This window comes from Malania oleifera, chromosome 2 (assembly GCF_029873635.1).
Source record: "Malania oleifera isolate guangnan ecotype guangnan chromosome 2, ASM2987363v1, whole genome shotgun sequence".
Lineage (NCBI taxonomy): Eukaryota > Viridiplantae > Streptophyta > Magnoliopsida > Santalales > Ximeniaceae > Malania > Malania oleifera.
The window spans coordinates 42,389,647-42,416,908 of record NC_080418.1 but is presented as its reverse complement, the minus strand read 5'-3'; the positions used below and the strand labels follow the sequence as shown (position 1 = coordinate 42,416,908).

At 36.9% G+C, this 27,262-nt stretch overlaps 2 protein-coding genes across 3 annotated transcripts; both read left to right on the top strand.

Annotated features, from left to right (window-relative positions):
* LOC131148934 (serine/threonine-protein kinase D6PKL1-like) lies at positions 1-6,039 on the top strand. Of its 2 annotated transcripts, none has more exons than XM_058098896.1 (3): positions 1-456; positions 2,018-3,947; positions 5,030-6,039. In XM_058098896.1, the coding sequence occupies exons 2-3, from the start codon at positions 2,227-2,229 to the stop codon at positions 5,892-5,894; spliced, it is 2,586 nt and encodes an 861-aa protein (XP_057954879.1). In that variant the 5' UTR covers positions 1-456; positions 2,018-2,226; the 3' UTR covers positions 5,895-6,039. The 2 variants fall into 2 exon arrangements, with proteins under 2 accessions (XP_057954879.1, XP_057954880.1); XM_058098897.1 differs by having other exon boundaries at positions 1-901.
* LOC131148936 (uncharacterized) lies at positions 5,706-27,097 on the top strand. The gene is made up of 5 exons (XM_058098898.1): positions 5,706-7,502; positions 8,855-8,990; positions 9,127-9,194; positions 9,262-9,348; positions 26,750-27,097. The coding sequence occupies exons 1-5, from the start codon at positions 7,122-7,124 to the stop codon at positions 26,828-26,830; spliced, it is 753 nt and encodes a 250-aa protein (XP_057954881.1). The 5' UTR covers positions 5,706-7,121; the 3' UTR covers positions 26,831-27,097.
* Positions 27,098-27,262: the final 165 nt, after the last annotated feature.

Below are 27,262 nucleotides of genomic sequence, written 5' to 3'. Positions count from 1 at the left end.
CTCTCTCTCTCTCTCTCTCTATTATTATACTGCTCTGCTTTGCAAGGCGTACGACACCTCCGCAGCAGCCTATAGCACGGATTACCCCCCCGCCCTCCCTCTCCCAAGTCTACGGCACACCTACTCTCTCTCTCTCTCCTCTTTTCCGCCAATTCAGAGAACATAGTGATACTTCTCGTGATTTGCATTTCAATTCTCTCTCTCTCTCTATTCATTCACTCCCAACAGCTTCTCTTTCTACTTGTTGCTTTCGCTCATCTCTCTCCCTCCCTCTCTCTCTCTCTCTCTCTCTCTCCGTCTCTCTCTCTCTCTCTCGCCGCTGCTTGTTTCTCTGTGGAGTATGAGGAAACCCTAGGTTTTCCGTGCTCAGCTACGTGCCTCTCTGTTGCTTTTCTGTTTAAATGGTGGTCGGCTCGGGTTCAATCGTCTCCGTGGCGGTGATCGATTTTTTTTCAGGTTAGCTTTCAATCCTCGTCTCTATCCGTGTATGATTGTGGTGTTACTTCGTCCGACCTCCTTCGATTCAGTTCTGTTCTTGTTTGAAGTGTTTAGTTTGATTGAGGTGTAATGCTTTGTTGTGCTCTGTATTTTCCCCGCCTCTGGATTCCCCTCTTCTTTTTCCCTTTTTTTCTTTTGGCCTGGGGGGGGGGGGGTGTTCTGATTTGAGCATACTGATTGTATTCTACTTCCTCGAGAGTGTGACTTCGCGGTGGCATCTACTTGGTTGTTTCCATTTTTATTTTCCTGTGTACTTGTAGCTGAGCCTTTTTTTTTTTTGTAAAATGATTTTCCTGTTAAACCTTCTTTGCCTTCTGTTTTAGATCAGTTTCAATGATCTTTTTTGGTGCAATTTATGGATCAGAGCTTCAGAGGTGCTCTGATTACCTGCTCATCCGAAATGGTGTAGATATTTTTCTTCTCCTCCTCCTCCTCCTTATTCGTTGTTGCTATTATTACTATTACTAGTAGGTGTTAGTATAAATTATACGCTAAGACAACATGAATGTATAGGTGGAAGTGGTGTCAGAAAATGTCCACTGAATTAGTGTTTGTTTTTAACTTTTTCTAAGTGAAGATTTTGATTACAGTTTGCCTTTAATAATTAATTATGTGGGGACAAATGTCATTATTTCAGGGCAGGATGAGTTGTGGAAAGATTATTCTTTTTATTGTATTTTGGTTGCATTTGAGGTACAAAATTGTCCTCTAAAATGGGGCTACTAAGGAATTTCAGTCATCACCACAAAAATGATGTTAAAGTATGGGATTCCAATATAATGTGTTGATGGCGACCATCCCCCTACCCCCTTGATGTGTCTGTAATTGGCCTGTTCACCGCCGTAGATATGAACATGAAATTATGTATGACGCATGGTGTTGGTTTAATTAGAATGAGATTTTTGAACATGCCTTGTAAAATTATTAGGTATGAGTTTTGTACCAAAAAGACAACCCTGTTGACATTGTCTCTTAAATATATCTCAGAACTTTTCATAAAACTGCATATTTTTGTTTAACTTTTTGAAGAATAGAAATGCTACTTGTGTTCCTCCAAATGGTAGAATATTGTGCATACTGAATTTTTTAATGTCTTAAATTGGCCTCACAACTTCCACAAGTAAATGGGGAGAAAGTTATAATTTACATGTTTCAAATGCTGTCAAGTTTCTTTACAAAGTTGGTATATTTTTTGCATTGAGCTTGTGAGAGAGAGGGAATGAAGAGGAAAAAAAAATGGAGCATGAGTAATCATACTGCTGAAAAACTATTACCCAACTTTTAGCATTTTTGGCTGTTCTAAAGTCTCAAATTTCTGTACTTGCATTTTACAACACAGACTATTTCATTGCAGCAAACACTCTCCAAGTCCACTGATGTCATTATGGATGAACACACTTTACTCATTTTTAACCCATGATGAAACTTTCAATGATTTACTGCTTATAAGCTATGAGATTGCAAATGTTTTTATTGTTTCAAAGAGATAACTGTTGGCTTCTACATATCTGAATTGCAGGATTTGGATGCTGCATTTTAAACTAAGCGAAGGAATTGCAACAATCCCTTTAGTTTTGGGATCCATTATGATTGAAGAAAATCTCAAGGGATTCGTGGGATGTTTTCTTTCTGAGTTTCTCTATCTGCAAAATGCTTCCTTGGAAATAGGTTAGTTGACCTTGCAGATCCTATTTACCTTCTGTAGTGTTTGGATGAAATAAGAAAAAGATGGGTCCATTGCCTGGCACATGTGAAATTGTTGAGTCAAGGGAAGAATTAGATCTTGAGCTGAAAATGGAGGGAACATATGGAAAAGATCATATATTGAAGTCAGGACAAAAGCGTTCCATAGAGGATGATATTAATCAGCTTTTTGAGGCAATTGATGTTAGAACTTCTGTCAAGGGTAAAGAAACTTCACGTAAGAGTGCCTTGAAAAGACCAGTTAGAGTTGGTTCTCCAGCTTCAGGAATTGGTATTTCAGAGTCTGTGAGTTTAAAGCAGGCTCTAAGGGGATTATGCATTTCTCAAGCATCAGAAATGGCTGCTATGAGGAGGCTATCAAAACCAGCAGGTTCATCAGGGGTCTCAGAGGCTGGGACTATTAAAAAGCTGTACAGGGCAGTAGTGGTTGAGGCTGGTGAATCCGGTTTTCCATTAAATGAATGTAAAGGAAATTTAGTAGAAATATCTCTTGTTCCTGAAACAAGTACATCAGATTTTTCTGAGAAGATTGCTGAGTCCCCTCGGTTTCCCTTGGCTGAGTCATCTAGCCAAAGTGCTTCTTCTTCTGCCCCTTTTGCGAATGCAATGGTATCAGATGCAAAGATAACAGCAGCCTTATCTTCAGATGGAATTTCTTCCATGCCAGCAGAGGTTAAGATTGAAAAATCAAAAGCTGAGGTGGCAGTGTGTGGAAAACTGAAATCTGCACACTCTTCATCTAATTCTTGTACTGGAAAGAATGTAATGGGGGTGGACGAGATTGTTCCTACCTCATTTGAAATTTCAAGCAGAACACCAGTGCCTGGCAATGGGCAGAAAGGCAAGTTGCATTCTGCATCTTTTATATCTGGCTCAAGCACTGGCAGCAAGCTAAGCAAAGTTGATAGCAGTAGTCCACAGCTCACCAGGAACAAGAACCTTGTAAAGAAGAAAGTGAAGCAAGATTCAACTGTTGCCTCCAGCAGTTCTGAGCTGTGTAGGGGAAAATCCAATAGTGACGTGGGTCCTGCTACAAGTAAATTGGATTGTCAGACACACTGTTGCACTTTGAAGAACCAGAGGAAAGAAAACGAGAAAGCTTCTTTGGCAACCAGCTGCACAAATCATAGCATTGAAGTCAATTCTAGTGTTTTGGTCCCTAGTGCAAGTAAACAAGGTTTCAGTTCAAATTGCTGTAACAGAACTAGAAGTGTTGTTACAAAAGCAGATGAGAGATCCTCAAGAGAAAAAGGTGAGTTCTCCCAAAGCTCAAAAAGCAGCATTGGTGACTATAGCAGTAGTACAAGTATTAGTGAGGATAGCAATCTAAGTGGGTCCAGTCGTAGTGGCAATCGGCCTCACATGTCAAAAGACTTGAGATGGGAAGCCATCCGCCATGTTCAGAAGCAGCATGGAAGCTTAAGTATGAGGAACTTTAAACTGCTCAAGAGGATTGGTTGCGGGGACATTGGGACTGTTTATCTTGCTGAGCTAACAAGTACGAGCTGCCTATTTGCCTTGAAAGTGATGGACAATGAGTTCCTGGTAAGCAGGAGAAAAATGCCAAGGGCTCAAACTGAAAGAGAGATTATGCAAATGCTGGATCATCCTTTTCTCCCCACACTGTATTCTCATTTTACGACAGATAAACTGTCATGTTTGATAATGGAGTATTGTCCAGGGGGAGATTTGCATGTGCTCCGCCAAAAGCAACCTGGAAGGAGTTTCTCTGAACAAGCAGCCAGGTAAACACAGACACATGAGCTTGCATGCATGCCCCAAAACTTGTTGTCTTCTATCTTTAATCCTTGGTTGACCTATTCCATGCTGTATGTTTCTTTTTCTGTCCTTCAAATTTTTCCTGGCTGCATTGGATATGAAGCTGTTTAAAGGTTGTTCATCTGTCACTTTTAGCTGCCATGTAGAATGTCTTTCTGTGATGACCTTGATTTAGTACTTGTAGACTGTATGCGGCTGTATTGCACATGCAAGATAGGATATTTCCTTTTTAAATGAACTTTTTTACCTTTAAACTGGGGAATTTTTGTGGAGTGTACTCAAGTCTCTGGCTCTTGTGAAGATCCCTTCCATTTGATTTTGAGTGATGTTTTCGTGGGATTATGAATTCCATGTTGAATCTGTGAAGGTATGCTCATATTGGTTACTCCAGAGACAAGTTTGACGTTTTAAAATCAGTGTAAGATTAATGAAGGCTGAAATGAAACCATATATAATAATTATATGATTTTTTTTGCCTAAAACAGTCTACAAGGTGGGATTAGTGCTTATGCATCTAGTCATGACATATTTGCAGAAAGTTTGGTGCTACTAAAGAGTGAAGGAAACTCTTGGGGCTCCTGGTTTTTAGATTATTGTGTTTGATCTGCAGCCTAGAAAGATGTTAAGCTGGTGTCCTCTGTGTAACCTATAACCACTTATTGTCCTGGCTTCAGTTAGTAACCAATATATTTGTAACTAATGTAATGACCTGGATCCTTATATATGAGTATGAATCCCAGTTTATCCTCAATTTGAGATAAGTGATTACAAAGAAGAAATAAATTATTTACTGCTTATAGATATCTCAAAGCTGGTTAGACTGAAGCACCGAATGATTTGGTCAATACAGTATTACTCGTGCACTTTCTAATTCCATTTGTATTCTTCCCTTTGCCTAGCATTGGTGCTAAACTCAGCCTGACAAATATTAGAACAATATGGAAGAAAACCTTGTTGCATCCCTAATTTGGTAGATTGATCATGTATTTATTCTTATCCTTGTGTTGCAAATTATATCTGGTCTAATGTCATGGCAATATATCTGCAGATTCTATGTTGCTGAAGTCCTCCTTGCGTTGGAGTACCTACATATGCTTGGTGTTGTGTACCGAGACCTTAAGCCAGAGAACATCCTGGTCAGAGAAGATGGTCATATCATGCTCACCGATTTTGATTTGTCACTCAGATGTGCAGTTAATCCAACACTACTTAAATCATCTTCACCAGTCGTGGAGCCTGCAAAAAAGATATCAAGTCCATGCACTGAATCTAGCTGCATTGATCCTTTCTGCCTCCAACCATCCTGGCAAGTCTCATGCTTCACTCCTAGGCTTCTTTCTGCTGCTGCAAAATCCCGGAAGCTAAAATCTGAACTAGCTGCCCAGGTCAATCCATTGCCACAGCTTGTAGCAGAGCCAACAAGTGCCAGATCCAACTCCTTTGTAGGGACCCATGAATACCTGGCCCCAGAGATCATCAAAGGAGAGGGACACGGGAGTGCCGTTGACTGGTGGACTTTTGGTATCTTCTTGTATGAGTTATTGTATGGTAAGACACCCTTCAAAGGCTTGGGAAATGAGGAAACCTTAGCCAATGTAGTGTCACAGAGCCTCAAGTTCCCCGAGAGCCCTATTGTTAGTTTTTATGCTAGAGATTTGATCAGAGGGCTGTTAGTGAAGGAACCTGAGAACAGGCTAGGATCAATTAAAGGGGCTGCAGAGATCAAGCAACACCCGTTCTTTGAGGGCCTGAACTGGGCTCTGATACGGTGTGCAATACCACCGGAGATGCCCAAGTTTGATGAAGTTGGGATTGCCAACTCGACCTTGGCTTCACAGAAAAAGGACCAAAGCAAGGGTGGTCTGAAGGATTTTCATGATACAGGGGAGGACTTGGAGTTCGACGTGTTTTAGCTAGAACTTGCCTAACATGGGAAGTTGTCTGATTTTCTCTTTCCTTTTTTTTCCTTTTTTTTTTTTGTTGGGCTTAAATAGAAAATTTTCATTGTTGTTGTAACAGATATATAGCTTATATATAGTGTAAATGTCACTTGGAAAATTGGCGGCACAATAGTTTGGCAGGATATGAATACTAGAGTTGAAGCTGAGACCCTGGATGGGAAATTGGGGAAGGGAAGAGCATTGTTCTTGTCTGAACATTTTACTACACCCTGTTTATCATTTAGCAGGTTTAGAAACAGGGTGCTAAAAACTGAGATTTGGCAAACATTGCACTACAGGATCAGACTCCATGAAGACCCATTCCATAAAAACCTAGTAGGGTTTACAGCATAGCGTTGGAGAAAGGCTAAATCCTAATCATCCAACTAGAAGTTAATTCACTTTTATAAACCAATGGGCAGCCACTAATAGACAATTTGAAAGGAAATGCGAAGAAAAGAAGTGTTGGAAGGAGTGTGCATGTCATGATGGAGGTCGAACTTGCAGGAAACAGAAAAGATCAAATGAACAGCGTGAAATCATTGAAGTGGGCCATTAAATAAAGTGTGTGCAAGGGCGCAAGCAGCTGTGCCCTCCTTCCCTCATGGGAAACAGATGGGACGAATCATTTCGCTCCAGCATCCTATGCTTCCCATCCCCTCCCACAAAACAGTAAAATCTGCTTTCCTCCCTCACTTTCCTTTTTAACGTTCTCAATGTCCATACTGTTCAAAATTTGAACTGCAAATTGCTTGCTGTTGGGCGATCCAATGATGATTCATCTTTCTCCTTCAACTATTACTTTTAGAAGGTTCTCGCTGGATGGACCCACTACCAGATTTTTTTTGTTCTTCGTTTTTTGTCTTTTTTAGGGACCCATTGTCTTGACATGAGTTGCCATAAAAGATTTTTACCCAAAAGAGGGTTAAAAAGAGAAGCACTCTTTCCCCCACTCCCAGCTGAATTCAACAATCAACATCCAGTCAAACCAGGCTTGATCTGGAGATTGGGTGGGCCAGTGTATTCTCCGTATCCAGTCCAGCCCAACCCACTAAACAATTGGGCTGGGCAGATGAAACTTTGACTTGGGCCCTTTACCCCGGCCCACTCTCCCCCAAGGCCATTAAACAGCTAGGCAATCCTTTCGTGCGCAAAGCTCACGCTCCACATTTTCAGTGTTTCCGAGACGACTCACACTTGATGGGGGCGTTGTACAATACAGCAGCGGCAACTCCAGCTGCTCCTTATTTACAATTTTGCCCTCAATTTTCCCATCTTCACTCTCTAAAACCCCCCTTTCTCCTCCAAAAACCATACCCATTTCTCCCGAGGTCGATCCCTTCCCCCAAACTTCATTACGGAACCTCTCTCTCTTCTTCCACTGGAGCTGCAATTATTGCGTCAATGGCTTCCGCTCCATCCGCAGAAACAGAGACCAAACCCTTCTCGGTGCTCTTCGTGTGCCTGGGTAACATCTGCAGAAGCCCGGCCGCAGAGGGTGTCTTCAGAGACATTGTGAAGAAAAGAGGCTTGGATTCCAAGTTCGAGATTGATTCTGCTGGCACCATTGGTTACCATGAGGTAATAATAATGTCCCCATTCAGTTTTAATTCGGACACTTTAAGATGCTGTTGTCGAGAGACTTCAATTCCAATATTATATTATCGAAGTACATCCAAGTTCAAGGTTGATTCTACTGGTGAAATCAATTACCATGAGGCGTAATCTCTTGTGCTCTGTTGTTTATGTGAGGGTGGTTTATGTTCGCACTCAATATTTTTGTGTGTGTGGTGATATTTGAGTTGAGGCGCATTTTGGAGCTTCCAAGCCTTAGTTTGTGCTGCATTCCAATTTCAAAATCGATTGGACTTGTAAACCGATCACCATATCTTATGATCTTCCCTTGAAAATTTTGTTTAGTGAAAAATACACTTATGATTGTTAAGTTGAGGCGAATTTTGGAGCTTCGAAACCCAAGTTTGAACTGTATTCCAAGTTTATAATTGATTGGACTTGTGAGCCAATTACCATGTCTTATGATCTTGTGTTAAAATTTTTGTTTAGTGAAAAATACACTTACGGCCCCTGCATTATGCTTCTTGCTTGCGACGTGAACTATCTTTCTGATTACTAAGGCCCCTCTCCATTAGCAAATAGCCGTTACATCTAAGAGATTGATGATTTGTATATGGCTAAACAAATAATGTGCGGTGAGACCAAAAATATGATGACAAGGACGGCATTAAACCCATCTTGTAACATATTGATTACCACTTGCATCTATATATTACTGGGTTTTCTATGAACCAATTAGAACATAAATAAATATAATTGATCTGAATATAATCATCCACTACTGAACCACTGAGAGGAAAGGGAAGGAAGCGTGGGCAGATATCTAGTACTGACCCAGAGTGTGAATTGAAATGAATTTGGCATCATCTTTCACCTGACCAAAATGGATGGATTGTATAATACTGGATAATGGAAAAAGTCTTTTGAACTGTCGTGATGATGAAAAAGTTTTCTAGATTTACATTGTTTGATGGCATATATTATAAATTTTTAAGGGCCTTAAGGGAATGAGATATATAGGCTGCAGTTGTTCAAGTGTGCAACTGTACTTTTCAAACTGTTGTTTGTTGTTTTTATTTTTATTTTTATTTTTATTATTTTAAATATTGAGAGATTCTAAGTGGAACTTGAATGGCAATAATGGGGCTTCCTTAGTTATATTATCGAAGTGTATTCCAATTTTATGATTTATTTTGCTGGTAAAATTATTACCATGAGTTATAATCTGCTGCATTTTGTCGTTTATGTTTGGGTTGACTTGTGCTTTAGATATTTACTTTAATAAATGAGAGGGTTGCATTGATTTGGCTCGGAATTTTTTGGTTTAGCTTTAATATTACTTTTTTACTGATTTTAAGGGTAATTTAGCTGACCCCAGAATGAGATCTGCCTCGAAAAAGCGTGGGATTGAGATAACTTCCATTTCTAGGCGAATTCAACCATCTGATTTTAGAGATTTTGATCTCATTCTTGCAATGGACAAACAGAATAAAGGTAGTGTGAAAGTAAGAGGTTGCTTAAAAATTGAGTATGATTTATTTTTTCGAATTTCTTGCTCATTTGGATTTGAAGAGAAGCTTGATATTATTTTATTTGTTGGTTGTTTGTTGGGTCCTGATGTTATCTGAAGTTGATATAATGGAGGCATATAATAGGTGGAGATTCAGGGAGACCTTCCCTGCTGATGCACACAAAAAGGTTAGGGATATTGTTTTAGCCTGTTTCAGATTGATCGTTTGGTCTTATATATGTATTGATCATGCAGGTTAGGCTAATGTGTTCTTATTGTAAGAAACATGATGAAACTGAAGTCCCGGATCCTTACTATGGTGGACCACAAGGTTTTGAAAAGGTATTATATGTTTAATCCATTATGCAGAATGCAGTCAGCAAGATAGTACAATGGCATGTATTAGTGTATTTATTTATTGAACTTAGAACGGGTCATACTACTAAAAACTTAAATTGCTAAGTAATTCAGCAATATATCAATGTTCATAGAAGTGTCAAGAGTCAAGGCAGGATGACATTTTCATTTTAGAGCATTGGCTCATGCTCTATTTTCCTTTTTTGTTCTTATATCTTCTAAGGAAGATTTCTTATGCTCCTTGCACTTTCTTTCTCTTCAATAAAATCCTTTTTTTCTAAAAAAAAAAAAGAAAAAAGAATGCATGAGCCTTCTCCTCAAATAAGGTGTCCAGATCATGCTGATGTATGAAGAACATAATTTTATGCCCTTTGATTTTTGAGTAAACAATGGTAAGAAAAGACAATTTGTATCTTAAATTTTAATCATTGGCCTATTTACTTATTTGTTGAATAAAATATACTGCAATTAGTATTTCTACTGGGCCCAGTTGACTCAAAGTGTCTGATTCTCAGTTCCCATTCTTAAATACCATGAAAAATCCAATACCTTCTGATTTGTTCCATTGTCACATTTTCTCAGCTGCTAAATACAACTTTAAAATAACCAGGTATAATATAAAGTGCATAAACCACTAAAAGGGAAATGAATGAAAGAAGATTTCATTGACAAGAATTGGAATAGAATAATTATATGAAAATTTCTTCATTTTATAGAATTAGCAGCAAGAAATTTTGCAGAATCTGTAATACTTGATAGAAAAATGGAGTCGGCACCATTTATGTTTTTCAACATAAATTGAAGAAACTCCTTACAATGATCTTCTTGACCTAGATTACCCTGATATATCAATTCACTCTACCAAATGTCCCTAACAAAAACCTCAAAAGCATTGTGATGGCCTTACTGTGTGTTGATGCCGAATTCTATTTGGGGTACGGACAAAGGGAATTGCGATCCCCAAATGAGAAGAGTTTTGAAGAAAGGAGGAATAGATGAAAAAACATATCACACGGAGTTGCCACCTTATTTTTTGAAAGACAAGGAAAATAGAAAAACTCTGAAAAAAGTCTGCGAAAACCAGATTTTGAGTTTAAGAGTGCATTTGTGTGTAGAGAAGGTAATTGAATAACCATTTTAGTAATGGTTAGCAAATCAGCACTCCTATCGACATCTGTTCACAGAACGTTTACTGCAATTACATATGTGTGCCTTTAAAAAGAAAAGAAACAAAAGATAAAAGAGAAAAAGACCCCTTTTGGTCCTTTAGTGTTAGTATCACTGTTCAAGAGCATTCGAACATGGCTTCGAGAAGTCCAAAGTATTGCTCTAAAAGGGGTTGACCTCAGAATCCTAATTTTGAAGAAAACATTATGACAATGATGGTGATGATGATGGATGATGAAAATAGTTGGTTTGATAATGTCGAGCTTGTATTATTGACTTGAAAAACCTTAGTCTAAGAAAAAAGGGCACTGGGTTTGTATTATCGATTGTTGAAGAAAAGGTTTTGGTGAGTTTGGGTTTAAAAGTATGATTTAATGAAATGTATGATTTTTGAAAAGTTAGGGTTTCATCTTCGGCCAATTAAAATCGAGAAAATCACTAGAAAAACACATAATTTTTTTTGGAATTTTTGAAACCATTTTTGGAAAAAGACTCTTACTAAGACAGATAAACAAACATGGTTCATTCAATCTAATTTTGTTGGATGAGATCATAATCCTTTTCAAATCATACATTTTTTGAAGGTTAAAAATCTGTCATGCCTAAAGATGGAAGAAGACGTTATATAGTAAAGTCTTTCCCTTTTCTTATCATAAGCTAGAGTTAAATTTTGGGAACCAAAAGACAAAATTCATTTTTTTGAGATTTTTAATAATGACAAGGTTAAATACACATACTAATGCACACACTAAGTCACATACATTAACATACACACTCACATGCACTGATGCACACTATCATACATATATGAAGTATACATTTACACACACACACACACACACACCATTCATACACACATATGTACACACACACACACACATACATACATACATACATATATTATTTACGTGCATACTAGAAATATACACACACACCCACGCGCATGCACACACACACACTGCTTACATAATACTAAGGTTACATTCGATTTGTGGAATGCCTATTCCCAAGAATAGATTAGTTTTATTAGGTTAGTTACAATTAGTTATACAAAAATATATTGTTGCTATAAAACAAAAAACAATGTGAAACATTTTATGAGTCCGTAATAAGGAATAGACAAGGACTATTCCCAAATTTCATCATAGGAATATATATTCCTATTACATGTTAAATGAAATAATTGGTAATACACAAGGAATAACTATTCCTTTGATTCCCAAAATTCAAATTCTCTTCCATCTAATTCCAAGGAATAACTATTCCGCCGAACCAAACGAGCCGTAAATATATATACATACCTATTTAATAAACATATATATATTTATTTACATATGTTATATATATATATATATATATTTATTTATAAATATATATACATACCTATTTAAATATATATGCATATATACACACACACACACACACATATACATGCACATATATATTAAGTATATATATATACATAAATATGTTCTTATACATCTATTATTATGCATATACATACATATATACATTTATATCCATGCATATATGCATATCCATACATGATTTACATATGTTATATATATATATATATTTATTTATTTATAAATATATATGCATACCTATTTAAATATATATGCATATATACACACACACACACACATATATACATGCACATATATATTAAGTATATATATATACATAAATATGTTCTTATACATCTATTATTATGCATATACATACATATATACATTTATATCCATGCATATATGCATATCCATACATGCATGCCACATGCCAAGAGGGAAACTCCATTTTGTGCTCGCTCTCTTCTATCATGCGTCATGGCTGGGTGAGTTGGTCCATTGCGAATTAACCACAGGGCTTCCAATCTGGTCATGCACTTGCATATGCATCATCCAGCATCCACGCATGTATATCCATTCACTTGTCCAACATGCATACATACACATGCATTACACCATGCATGCATTCATGCACCCATGCATATTCACATGCATTACATACATACATGCATCATGCACATACATTATCTATCATACACTCCATGCATCCTTGCGTGTGTATGCATATGCCATTCATGCATACCTATTCATTCCCATGTCCATCCATACATACATCCCCACATGCATTCATGCATATACATGTATCATTTGTGCATACCTCTATCTATGCATGCCTTTATGCATACATAGACCTCCATCCAATGCGTTCATCCATGTACACATATATGCATATGCACACAGACAATGTCATGATGCATACATCCATTTATGTATACGTACACACACACACACATGCATTCATGCGCATTCATTCACTCACAGCTACACCCACACTCTTACACACACACCGCATTAGCATACATAAGAAAAAACACAAAATGAAAAAAAGAAAAAGAAAAAAGAAAGGGAAACAAAAGAGAGAAAGGAAGAGCAAGGTGGAGAGAGAGAGAGAGAGAGAGAGAGAGAGAGAGAGAGAGAGAGAGAGAGAGAGAAGAAGAATAAGAAGAAGGAGGAGGTGATTGGAGAAGGTGAGGGGGGATTTGGGTGTGTTAGCAAGTGTGAAGGAAAAGAAGGGGGCGGACAAAAATGGAGGAAACTAGTGGCATAAGCCCTGCCGGAAAATGCGAGGAAGGAGATGAAGACAAGGGGGCTAAAACAACACCCCTCATATATATATATATAATATATATATATATATAAAAATTAAATTTAAAATGATATGGAATTGTGCCATTTTATTTAGTGGTAGGCACGTGTGTGCGTGCACGCATTTGCGCATGTTTCTCATGTGTGGCCATGTGCACTCACATGCCCATGTATTTATTTTTATTTTTATTTGAAAATCAAAATGGCACTATTTTGGGGGCACGTAAACATGGTCCTCCACATGCTAGCGCGTGCTGCCTATGCCAACCTTATTTTTGTTTAAATTTATTTAATTTTCTATTTTTTAAATTTTCCAAATATTTTAATATTTTATTTATTTTAATAATTAGGGTAAAAAACACTCACCCCTCTTGAGGTTTCAAAAATGACACAAACCTCCCTTAAGGTTTCAAAAATGCCACAAACCATCCCTAAAAAAACTTGTCTTTTTGCAAAATTCAAGGGGAGGTTCGTGTCTTTTTCACAAACCTCAAGTCCTTAGGATTTTTGAAATGTTAGGGGAGGTCCCTAAAATTTTTGAAACCTCAAGGGATGTCATTGTCTTTTTGCCAAACCTCATGGGAGGTTAGTGTCATTTTCCCTAATAATTAATATTATATTATTAAATTATTATTTTTTGAAAATTTTTAAATTTATTAAAATAAAGAAGAAGGTACATGAGGTCCACCAAAATGGCCAAAATTCCATAAATGTCAAAAAATTACAGAAAAGTTAGAATTTTGTCTCAATTTTCGTGCAAGAATCCAAAATCACTTTTGTGCCTCTTTTTGCCATGTCAGAATGCTTCGAATCACCTGGTGCAATTAGATTTGGCTAAAGAAGAGCCAAAAAGTCATAAACGATAGGGCTTTTACCTCGATTTGCATGTCCGAGATCAAAATCACTATTAGACCTCTTTGTACCATTTCAAACTGCTCTAAACTATCCGATGCAATTAGAATTGGAAAAAAAGTTAGTAAAAAAGATAGAAATGACATTGTTTTGCCTCAATTTGCGTGCACGATGTTGAAATCTAGGGGAGGTAAAACGGATTAATGGGCCAGGTTTTGGTGGGTCATAAATGGGTCGGGCTTAAACGGGTTTGGATTCTGGTTGACCCGTTTATTAACGGGTGACTACTATGTAAACCTAGACTTGTCTGTTTAAAAGATAAATATATTTATTTTAAAAAATTTTAAACATTTTATATTAAATGACATGTTTTTACAAAACAAAAAACACTTCATTTTATTTATTAGTATCTAAAAATAAAAAAATAAAATAAAATTCCTCGCTTACTCTTTGGACTCTTCCCCGTCTCCACTCTCCCCTAACTCTACTCTCTCTTTCCCTCTTAGCCGCCCTTGCCGAAACCTCCTCTCTCGACTGCTCCCTCCCCATCCCCCGAAAGCCTCTCTTAGCTTCTCTGCTCCTCTCCCCTCAATCGGCTCCTCCGTCGCTCCCCCCTCAAATCGGGTGCTCTACTGCTCCCCCCCCCCCCCCCCCCTGATTGGCTGCTCCATTGCGGCCTCACCTCTGCTCACTCCCAGAACTATTTGGAGGTAGATGGAGATGTAGGAGGCAAAGCTTGCGAGTCACCCTTGGCCATACCCTTTCAGGTTCTCTCTTCGTTTCCAGCTCCATTTTTCTTTTTTCGACCCTGAAACAGAGTCAAGTGAGAATTGATTGAACAGTCAGCCGGAGCAATGGACAACAAGGAAGATTGGGCTTCAATCCTACCTTTTTTGCCGGTTTTGATTCAATCATCGCCACTGGTCTAGCCACCTCAAGTCGTTGAAGCTCTCAAAGCGTTGTCCTCAGACCCCCACCACAACAGCATCGACTTCAAACTCCTTGGGGTACACAAGGAGGCAATAATCGTAGCCTCTTACTTCGAAGTACTTGCTCCACAAAGCCCTAGCCTTAACCTTAGGGAAATTGAAGAGTCCACTTGCAGATGGCGGAGCAGTCGATGCGGCGCTCAATGGTTATCAATTCTTGGCCGCCGACATCATGAGAAACCACCGTCAGATCTTCGGCTACGGTGATTGACACGGACGGCGACGATGAGGAGGAAGGGGCTGAGATGGAAGGCTGTGATGGCCGATGGAACTTGGAAGATGGCATGCTGCAGCTGGTTAGGAACTTAGGGTTAGGGGTGACCCGACCCGAATCAGTTTAACCTGTTTAATAAACGGGTTGGGTCCAGGTTGACCCGTTTATAAACGAGTTAGCTTGTATTAAATCCTAACCTGATTTAAACAGGCGGGTCATAGGTTACTCGTTAGGTTTCGACCCGTTTTGCTACCCCTATTAAAATCACTTTTGGATCTCTTAACCATTTTGGACTATTATGAAACACCCAATATAGTTAAAATTAGCAGAAAAATATTAGAAAATTTTGGAATGACAAGATTTTGCCTCGATTTTGATGCTCAAGGTCAAAATCACTACTATACTTCATTTTACCATTTTAGACTATCCCAGATCATCTGATGGAATCAAAATTGGCAAAAAAATAAAAAAAGATTGAAATGAAATGATAGAGTTTTGCCTCGATTTTTGTGTCCACGGTCAAGATCATTGTCAGACCACTTACATTTTGAAGTTTGAACTATCTTAGATTACCCGTTGTAGTTAGAATTGGCAAAAAGAGAGCAAAAACATCCCACAATGACAGAGGCTTTGCCTCAATTTGTGTGCACAAGGTAAAACTCATTATTGGACCCCACTAACTTTTTTTACTATCTCGGATCACCTGATACAATGAAAATGACAAAAACAAGCAGAAAAACCAAAAATAAAAAAATAAAAGTTGAACGGAGGTCAATAGAACTTGTCAATCTCCGTTTTGGTCATTCGGTCAAAAGGACCATTGACACCATGCGTCAAACAACGACATCAACAAATTAACCTTCATCCCAAAATTTTGGCGCCAACTACATGGATTCCAGCTACCAAGTTTCTACCATGCATTATATATAGTATAAACCATTTTGAGGAACAATTCATTCTTGTAAATCTTTTTTCTTGTGTATTGACTATAATCTTGTCATTTTTTTGGCACAGCCAAACTAAGGGAAATGGAAAGTGAGAATTGTTTTTCACAATTGAATGGGCCTAAATGGGCGAACTGTTGAACCTGTTTTCCTCGAATGATTTCATATCTCAGCCAACAATAGAAAATGGCAATTATTTTTTCTTGAAAACAGGCAGTACACATTATATGTTGATAATGGACTGAAACATGTTCTCATTCTCAGTGTTTTAAAAGGCTCAATCAAGGCTGGGCTCGGGACAGACATGCCTAGAATGCCTTTAGGTTCGATCTAAAATACCAAATCCCAACAAGGCCAACACATTACACATTGAGCCTTTCCCATATGTACAAAAAGTATGTCTTGCGCCTTTTTAGATAAGGTTTATGCATTTTGGGTATGTGAATCTTAAGTTAAATTTAGCTAGAAAATTTCAACCACATGTTTAACAAAAGGATGTCCTAACATTAGCTGATCTTGTAGGTCTTGAACCTCAACCTTTCTCAAATAGTTGAGAGAGCATCCATGGTCTTAAATTTCCAAGAAATTGTCAAAATTTCCATTGAAAATTTTGACTCTTGCCATCCTTGAAATTGAAGTGGTAGTTGATATCTGCCTATCAAAATTTTCTATCAAAATTTCTTAAGTCATTCTAAATTTATTGAAATCTTGAATTTTTAGCAAAATTTGTTGAAATTTTACTAAATCAAATTTCCTTGAATTTGAAATTTGACATTCAAAACTCAATGTAAAATTTCTCTTAATTAATCTTCTTTATTGAAATTAAAGATCATTACAAGAAGGAAATAAAACATAGCATTGAAATTTTCAAAATTGTATGAAAAAATAAACTTAGAGATATTAAATACAACATTTTATTTGACTATTTGTATCCAAATTATCTATATTTGTAAATTGAATATACAACTTATTTACAAATTTAATCTATATTAATTGAATATGCTTTTTTTTTTTTTTTGTTATTTTTGTGAGTTTTGGTGTAATCCCTAGGGGGGGGGTGAATTGGATATTTAAAAATCTAGGTCAACTTTTTACCCTATTTTTAAAACACAACCACTCAAGCTTAGGGTTAATCAAACAATCACAAAACTATAAATATTTAAACATACAAGTGTAGAAATTTAAATGAGAGTAAGGATAGAGAAAAACACAACGATTTTTACGAGGTTCGGCTATTCTTGTCTACATCCTCGCCTCAAGACAACCACTTGAGGATTTCCACTAACCACTCCTTCAACCAAGGCGGAGCCACCTCATACAACCCTCCTTAGAGGCGGAGAAGCCTTTTACACCACTCCTTGTAGGCGGAGCTACCTCTCCAAACGATATGTCCTCCATTTGGCACGGTTCAAAAATAGAACTGCAAAAATATGAATGAGATAAATATTTTGTGTACAATGAAATGCTTCTTCAAAAGCTAGTTAGTACAATGAAAGAACTTAATGCACTGTCACAAGATAAGAATGAAGCTCAATAGAGTTTGGGTATTTCTCTCAAAAATATTTTTGCAAATAAATGAGACTTGATCTTTGATGTGAGAAAAGTATGTATAATAAATGCTCAAAGATTCAACAGCAATAAATGATATCTCCAAAAATTATTTTCAAAAACAAGAATAGGAGAAGTTAGGGTTTTTCTCTCAAAAGGATTTTTGCAAATAAAAGAGTAGGAGAACTTTGATTTTGTGAAATGAATGCTCAAATATCTCAAGAGTATTTAATGATAGATCAAAAAGTGTCTCCAAGTGTTTTGGGCTTAGTATTTATAGCCAAATACAAGATATGACCGTTGGGTATTATAATAATAATATATTTTGAATTTTATGGCCGTGTTTTGCTCAAAAATAGCCTTAACCCGAGAGTTCCAGTCGACTGACCCGAGGTCCGGTTGATTGACCCAAAGGCGGTTTTCCTTTTAGCTCGATTCGGTCTGTCGGGCTGATGATCCATTCTGCCAGATCATCCTTGCATGAATGTCGGTCAACCGGGCTTATGATTTGGTCGATTGAGCCCTTTAGAAAATTGAGTTTTTTTCCATGTTTTAACTTCAAAATCATTTCAAACTTTTTATATAAGTTTAAATTTTTAAATAAAAGAGTTTTCCATGAAATCTTGAGTTCCTAGGGTTAATCTATGGTCATCATTGAGCTTCACATCAGATCAAGTAAGACATGCATGTACAATTTAATCTAAATACATTACAACTGAAAAAATACATGTCTTCACTCTGTGCTCTTCACTTTGCCATGGAATGAGCCACGTGATGTGTACTTTGAGTGCCTTATGGCTTCCATATTGCATTGACTATTTGTGCCTTCTAAAAAATAAATATGTTCATATACTAAACGCACAAATGAGATGCTTATGATTTGTCATTATCAAAATAAGATTAGACTCAAAAAGTTAACAATTTTATTTCAATATTGCACCTTATACACCAAATACATGTCATTGGTGTATCTTTTTTTAATAATAGGGCAAAAGACATACCTCCCCTGAGGTTTCAAAAATGCCACAAACCTCCCTGAGGTTTGCCAAAAAGACCCATCCCCTCAAAAAACTTATCCCTTTATAAAATACAAGGGGAGGTTTGTGTCATTTTAACAAACCTCAAGGGAAGTGTATGAAATTCTTGAAACCTTAGGGAGAGTTTCTTGGAATTTTCAAAACCTCAAAAGAGGTCATTTTCTTTTTGCTAAACCTCAATGTCAATGTATTTTGCCCTTAATAATATATTAGTTATATATCTTATATTATTATGTTTATTAACAATTTCTAAAGTTTCATAAAGATCTTTGCTTTACTATTAATTTTCATCTTTTTTTACCAAAGTTGAAATATAAGACATTGATTGCATCTTATTTGAACTTTGTAATGTTATAACAATCTCCTCGCTTAATTTACTAACCTAATCTTTGGGAGCTTTGTTTTGGGACTTTGGATTTGGATTTGTATTTGTATGGATTTGGATAAGGGACAATATAAAATTATATTTGGTTTTGTATAAATCCGTTCAAACTTAAATCTAAGGCCAGAAATCCATGCTCCCAAACACAATATTAGGATTACGAAATCAATTAGGATTTTTATTTAATGTGTTAAGATTCCCAAAAATCAATTGGAATTGAGTCCATTAAGGACTTGGATTGGGATATTTTACGTTCCTAATACGGATTGAGTTTCCTATCCTATGTATATGTAACCCTATGGGGCTTTTTCATTTAAGCGATAACATAAGTCATAGCCATTGGCTAATTTGGAGGTAGATCCCTTCGAAGTGATCAACTCTATTTTCTCTTTCCCTTCTTTCAATTTCCCCAATTTCTCTAAGATAAAACCCTAAGGTCTTATCATTTGGTATTAGAGTTGGCGTTCTTGTGGATGTCATTAAATCACCAACAAAAGCAAGATCTTGGAATTCTTGATCTTCACTCATGCGCAATGGCCTAGAAAAAATCAGCAGCGCCCAAATGGAAGCTAGGCTAAAGAGTGAATTTAGCAATATGTTTAAGCCTTAGTTTGAAGAGATCCAAGCATCACTCTCTAAACTACTCATTACATCTTCCCGTAAAGAGAGAGAAGATGATGCCTTTATGTTAACTAATTGTAAGGAGCAATTCTGCATGCGCAAAGGAGGTTTTACCTAGGAGAGCGTGATCATGGTCCTTTTGGTATAAAGGTGGAATTTCCTCGATGGGACAATGATTGACACTACTGGTTGGGTTTGTAGGGCTGAAAAATACTTTCGCTTTCATTGCACGCTAAAAGCATCTAAAGTTGAGATTGCTGCTATTAGTTTGGATAGTGATGCAATTCAATGGTATGATTGGTTTGAAGCTTGTCATGGAAGGCCTTCATGGGTATATTTTGTTTGTGGATTACTTTTCTAATTTGGGTCCACTAGATGTAAGAATATGGATCGAGTGCTTACCAAAATATGCCAAGCTAGCAGTGTCTTGGAGTACCTGACTCAATTTGAGAGGCTATCAAACAGACTAAAGATTGGCTAAGAAAGCGAACTCATTGGTATTTTTGTTAAAGGTCTCCTACTGACATTCGGCGTGAGGTCAAAGTGTGTTGGCCATGGACTATGACCGCTGCAATTTCCTTTGCTCGATTAGAAAAAGAGAAGTTGGAAGAAGAATGACATCACTCTAGCAAGACCATTAGCAAACATAATGTCAACAACACTATCACACCACTTGCTCCTCGCAATCCTCCTACCAAACGATTGACTCAGAAGGAACTTAAAGAGCGAATGACAAAAGGTTTGTGCTGGCATTGTGATAAGTAGTGGCATAGAGGGCGCCGTTGCGAAAAGGGAGGACTCTTGATGATTGAACCAATGGAGGATCCAAAAGATGTTGAGGATGACTCCCCTTATTCAACTTAGCAGGATATGGAATTTTTTGATAATGATGAATCTATCACTTCTTCAGTTCATGCTTTAGCTAGATATAGGGTGTATTCGAGTTGAGATGAGTCGACACGGTAAATACTCGAACTCGACTCAAGTTGAAAATGTTAAGCTCGAAACATGACTCGAACTCGATTGATTTCATAATTGTTAAACTTGAACTCAACTTGACTACAACTTCATAAACCTCAAGTTCGACTCGATTATAAATTCATATTATATATATATATATATACATATATATATATATATATATAATGTAAATATAATGTTAAATATATTTATGAAACATACATTATATGATATAAAATATATAAATAATAAAATTAAAAAGGTCGATTAGACTCAAAACTCGACTCGAATACTATTATTGAGCTCAAACTTGACTCATTAAAATACTTGAGTAGCTCAAACTTGAGTAGAATCGTGTCAAGTTGAGTTTGAGCAGCTCGCGAGTAAACTTGACTCACTGACACCCTTAGTTGGATATGCTAATCCTCAAACCATGAAAATTTAGTAGCTTCCTATGTTGGGCTCTGTTAAGCCTAGTTGTGTTTGATTTAGATGAAAACCCGACTTGAAATAATGTTGCGTGGTTTTTTAATGGAGATTTTTCTGAGGCTTAGTCCATAAGCGCTACTGCTTGGGCTGGGGGGGGGGGGGGGGAATTTTTTGACCTGTTTTGTAGCCCATTGTGAATCCTACCATTGTTTTGGTGAGTAGGTTTTTTTTTTTTTTTTTTTATGATGCAGTTTTTTAGAGAGAGGAAAAATTGTACTGCCGCACTCTGTATTTTTCCCTAATAATAGTGAAATCTCTACAATTCTGTGAACGTAGGCAAATTTCCGAACCACGTAAATTCTATCTTGTGCATGTGATTATTTTTATTTTTCTTTGGCGTGTGTTTTTCCTCTATTTTGTTTCTCACCAGTTGTTGTTTGGGAATTTCGTGATAATTTCCCTACATCCTAAAATGCCAACTTGCTAATATCTTAATTGATATGAATAGCACTAGTAAATTCATGGACTCAAAAATTGCTAAATGGCTTGCCTATCTTGTGGAGAAATGTGAAAAGTTTGATGTAAATGTTACAAATGGAAGGACCTTGACATGTCAAAGCAAGTGTCCGAAGGTTAAACTTAGTATGCAAAATCATGGGTTGTATGTTGATTTCTTTTTGCTGCCATTAGAAAACTATGAAGTGGCTTTGGGTATGAATGGTTAAGGACACTAGGTGATATGGATCGGAATTTTTCTAAACTGGTTATGAAATTCATTGTAAAAAGCTAGAGAGTGACTCTTAAAGGAAAATGTTGTGGTAATGTCACCATAGTTTCAAGTCATCGTATGGAGAAGCTCCTTAAAAAGGTGTCACATGGTTGCCTAGTACAACCTCAAGCACTAGAGGATCAATCTGGCCAAGATGAAGGGCTAGAATCTCTTACTTCAAAATCTTCTTACCTATTTGTGGAGCCACAGGGATTGCCACCTCAGTGAGCATATGATCACTGCATTCCTTAATTGCCAAGTAGTGTCCCAACTAATGTCCGTCCTTATCGCTATCCTTATTTTTGTAAAGAAAAAATAGAAAAGATAGTGAAATAAGATGCTAGCATAATTCAACCAAGTGTCAGCTCATATGCTTCTCCTATTGGTTAAGAAGAAGGATGGATCTTGGTAGATGTGCGTTGATTATCGACCACTGAACAAGAACATTGTGAAGGATAAATATCCTATTCTTGTTGTGGATGAATTGTTAGACATGTTGGGAGGTGCCCAGCAGTTCACAGATCTCGACTTGAGATCAGGCTATCACCAAATTCGGGTACACGAGGATGACATTCAAGAGGCTGAGTTTAGAACTCACAATGACTATTTCAAGTTCTTGGTTATGCCTTTTGGGTTAACCAGTGCACCTTCAACCTTCCAAATTCTCATAAAGAACATTTTTTGACCTTACCTACGTAAGTTTGTTCTCATATTTTTTTTATGATATCTTGATATATATCTCATCTCTTGAAGATCATTTGTGTCATTTGTGAAGTGTACTCACCACTCTTCATGAGCATCATCTGTTTTTCAAGAAATCTAAACGCAGCTTTGCTCAACCGAATGTAGAATTTCTTGGGCCTATTGTTTCCCAAGAATATGTATCAATTGACCCTTCTAAAATACAAGTGATGAAAGACTGACCTATTCCACAAACAATCAAAATGCTGTAAAGATTTTTGGGGTTGACTAGTTACTACCTCAAGTTTGTCAAGGATTACCGCTCTACCAAAAAAGGATGCATTCAAATGTAATGAGGAAGCTGAACAAAGCCTTTGTCAAGCTTAAGAACTCAAAGTCCACCACCCTAGTTCTTGCCTTGCTAGATTTCAACATGGTGTTCATCATTGAGTCTAATGCATCAGGAGTTGGCTTGATGTAGTTTTAATGCAAGATGGGTGTCCCGTTGCTTTTAACAGTAGGGTTGTTTCTCCATCCCACATCAGCATGTCGGTTTATGAAAGAGATTCTAGCCATTGTGCATGCAGTTACAAAGTGGAGGCCATATTTGATTGGCCGATATTGCCAAATCCTTACTGATCACAAGAGCCTTAAGTATTTTTTGGAGCAACGGATCTCTTCCATGGAACAGCAGAAGTGGATCACTCAGTTGTTGGGCTATGATTATGAGATTATTTACATGGAACAATAGAAGTGGGTCACTAAGTTGTTGAGCTATGACTATAAGATTATTTACAAGAAAGGGACCAAGAATGTGGTGACAAATGCATTCTCATGACTTCCTAAACGAGTCGAACTTATAGGTATTTCTATACCTGCATGTACTACTCTTGAACAAATCAGGAAGGAGTGGTGCCTGTGGCAAAATCCGAAATCTAGAGTTATTGTCCTAAAGTTACAACGAGAGCCAATTTGAATCCCTCCTTATTTTTGGGACTCTTTAAACTTACCCTTATAAAGAGTGTATTTTATTAGCGCCTAATTCAGCCCCCAAGCAAACCATACTACAAGAATTACACGCATCACTGACTTCGTTTTCTTGGAACCTACAAGCGAATTTTTTAGGAAATTTACTGGAAGGGAATGAAGGGTAAAATCAAAAAGTTTGTGGCAAAATATGATGTTTGTCAACAACAAAGGAGAAACAGTGGCAAGACCATGCTTTCTACAGCCTTTTCCTATTTCATAAGAAGCTTGGATTGATATCTCCATGGATTTCGTTGATAGACTACTACCATCTTCTCATGGAAAATCTTTTATTTTTGTTGTTGTGGACTGTCTCACAAAATATGCTCATTTTTTGTGCTATAACTCACCCTTATACTGCTATAAGTGTTGCTCGTACTTTTGATGAGAATATTGCCAAGTTGCATGGAATTCCTTAGTCTTTACCAGCAAATTTTGGAAGGAGCTTTTTCGTTTGCAAGGAACACAATTCAATATGAGGATTGCATATTATCCACAATCAAATGGGCAAACTGAAGTTGCTAACAAGTGCTTGGAGACATCTTTGTTGCTTTACTAGTGACAAACCAAAGTATTGGGTGTGATGGCTTCCATGGGCTGAACACTGGTACATCACCACTTATCATTCCTCCATCAAGTTGACTCTATTTGACATTGTTTATGGACGAGTCCTCCTATTCTTGATAGATACTCAGCTGGATCATCAAGAATTCATCAAAGTTCACAAGGAGTTACATCATTGAGACAAAGTGCTTCAGCTCCTCAAGGAAAATATTGTTGCAGCTTAAGCTCATAAGAAACAAGTTGATAAGCACCGCAGTGAAAGGAATTCTTAGTGGGAGATTAGGTATTTCTCAGGCTAAAGCCCTATAGACAGATATCTGTGACTGTTCATTCTTCAATGAAGTTGTTTCCTCGGTTTTATAGGTCTTACAAGATCCTGGAACGCATAGATCCTGTTGCTTATCGTTTTGACTTACCAATTGGTTTTAAGATACATCTAATTTTTCATGTCTCTTGCCTCAAAAAGAAGTTAAGCGAGCAAGTTACTGGGCCACACCACTTGCCAAATATTACACCTACTAGTGAGGTTCAAGTGCAGCCACAAGTAATTCTGGATCTTCAAGTGGTCAAATGTAGAAGTCAATACATCACAAAAGTTTTAGTTCATTGGTCTCACTTACCATCTAAAGGTGCGACTTGAGAAACTTACCAATCTTTGGAGAAGAGATTCCCAGAGTTTATTGCAGCTCAGCCTTAAGGACAAGGCTGATTTAAAAGAGGCTGGAATGTTAGGATTCCCAAATCAATTGGGATCTTCGATTTAATATTATTACTCCCAAATTGATTAGGATTTATAATTAATGTGTTATGATTCCTAAATCAATTGGGATTCTATTTTATATTAGGATTCTATTTAGTGTTGGGATTTTTATTTAATGTGTTAGGATTCCCAAATCAATCAGGATTGAGTCCATTAAGGACTTGGATTGGGATATTTTATATTCTTAATAGGAGTAGGGTTCCCTATATATATAAACCCTACAGGGGCTTTTTCATTCAAGCAATAACATAATTCATAGTCTTTGGCTAATTTTGTGGCAGATCCCCTCATAGTGATCAACTCTATTTTCCTTTCTTTCAATTTCCCCAATTTTTCTATGATAAAACTCTAGGGTCTTTTAACACAACCTTAATAAATTCAAGTTAGAATCTTTGCATGGTCAAATAGTAGCTTATTATATGTGATTTTTTTTCTTATTTTTTCTTAATTTTAAAAATTATATGTAATTTATTTCCATAATTTTGTCTAAAAAATAAAATTCTTAAAAGGCTTATGCCTTGCTCCATAAGGGCCAAAATATGCCTCATGCCTTTGCCTTTTAAAACATTGGTCATTCTTGTCAAATGAGAAATTAATTATTTATTGGTTTGAAAAAACCTCAGATTTTATTGCTCCACTATGCTCTCTCTCCCTCTGTCTCAAACTTGCAAACTCGGAACATTTGCAAACAAAAACATGTGTTCAGCACACAATTGCGAACCATAAGCTTTTCTTGTAATCTTTTATTTCCTTTTTCAAAACAAATACCTGAATATGCTCTTCTTCCTATATAAGTACAACAGAGTGACATCTTGGTTGCTATTGCAGTACAACCAAATGAAGTCAAATGTTTAAATAGCATGTTTACCTCATTGCTGCATAGAAACCTACGAGCAGTTAAAAATATGGAAATTTGATGTTGATTTTTAATTCTTACTGATGAAAATGTGATGTTGTCTTAGGGGTATTTTTGGAAGCATTTCCAAATATAAATTACATTTATGGCTACTGGAATATTATTTTGTAAATCATTTGAATTTCTATATGATGTTAAGGTGAGGCTGAAAATGTAGTATTATTACAATAGTTGTCATGTATTGTGGAACTGCTTTTGTAGCAACGATTGACTAATGATGACTTCATCCTAACTGCCTTTATAAATTGCTAAAACAAGTGGCTGCCCCGTGTTGCATGAGCAATCCATAATCCTTGTTGCTGCAAATTTTAGAAATTTTCAATTTGCATAAGAACATTTTAAACTGCAGTTTCAGTATTTTGGACAAACTGCTTATTCAACTTTCACAAGTCCACCTGCCAGTGTTGTATTTTTTACTTAAGTTTCCTTGTTTTTCCCCAGTACCTTGCTGTCTCTCCTTGTGTGGCCTTCTTTCTATGGTGTTCTTGAGCCTTCAATTTTTGCTACTTACGTGAACAGATTGGTTTTGTACCATGTAGTTTTATAATTCCTTTCTTATGTAATTCTTGACAATCCCCTTCCTCTGCATTTATTGGACAATCTTCCCATTTAATGCTGGTTATTCATATTGACATCAATGTTTTAGGTAAATTCATTCTATAAATGTGCGTCTTGACTGTAGCATTTTATTTCCATTTGTCTTTTTTCTTTTTTTAACTGTGTTATAATTTTCCATGCTGCTATATTATTGAGTGATCACATCAAGATATTAGTCCTCCCCATCTTTTGAGATCTCTATTTGACATTTCATAATTGGGAAGTTCAAATATGTCCACTTGATACTCACTTGTGCAATCTCCTTCAATGTGGCAGGTTTTAGATTTACTTGAAGATGCTTGTGAATCACTGTTGGACAGCATTTTGGCAGAGAACAGTCACATTTTCAGTTCATAACTTACGGTTGAGCCAATCTGATCCAGCTCGAGACCTGGAATAATGGAGAGAATATTTTTCATGGCAAATTTAAATGATGTAAATTAATCATGTGTTGCACTTCTGTAATAATTTAATGTGCTGCAACCTCACATTCTTGCTCTGCATTCTGCTGGCTTATTTCTCATTTGGTTGATATGAGATTGGAATTTGGATGTAAATATACATTTGGATCAAGTGTCCTTAATTTTCAAGAGATGAATTAAAGTGGCTTATTTGCATGAGGAATTTCGCCTGTTATTTTTTTGGTTTAATACCTGCAGATAGGTTGTGAAATCAATTGCCACTTGAGCAATGGTGGAATGAAGAAGTGAATAGAAGAGAACTCAGGTGCATGCTACTGTTGGTAGCTTTGTTGCTACTAGATAGAGTTCGCTGGGGAAAAAATATGGC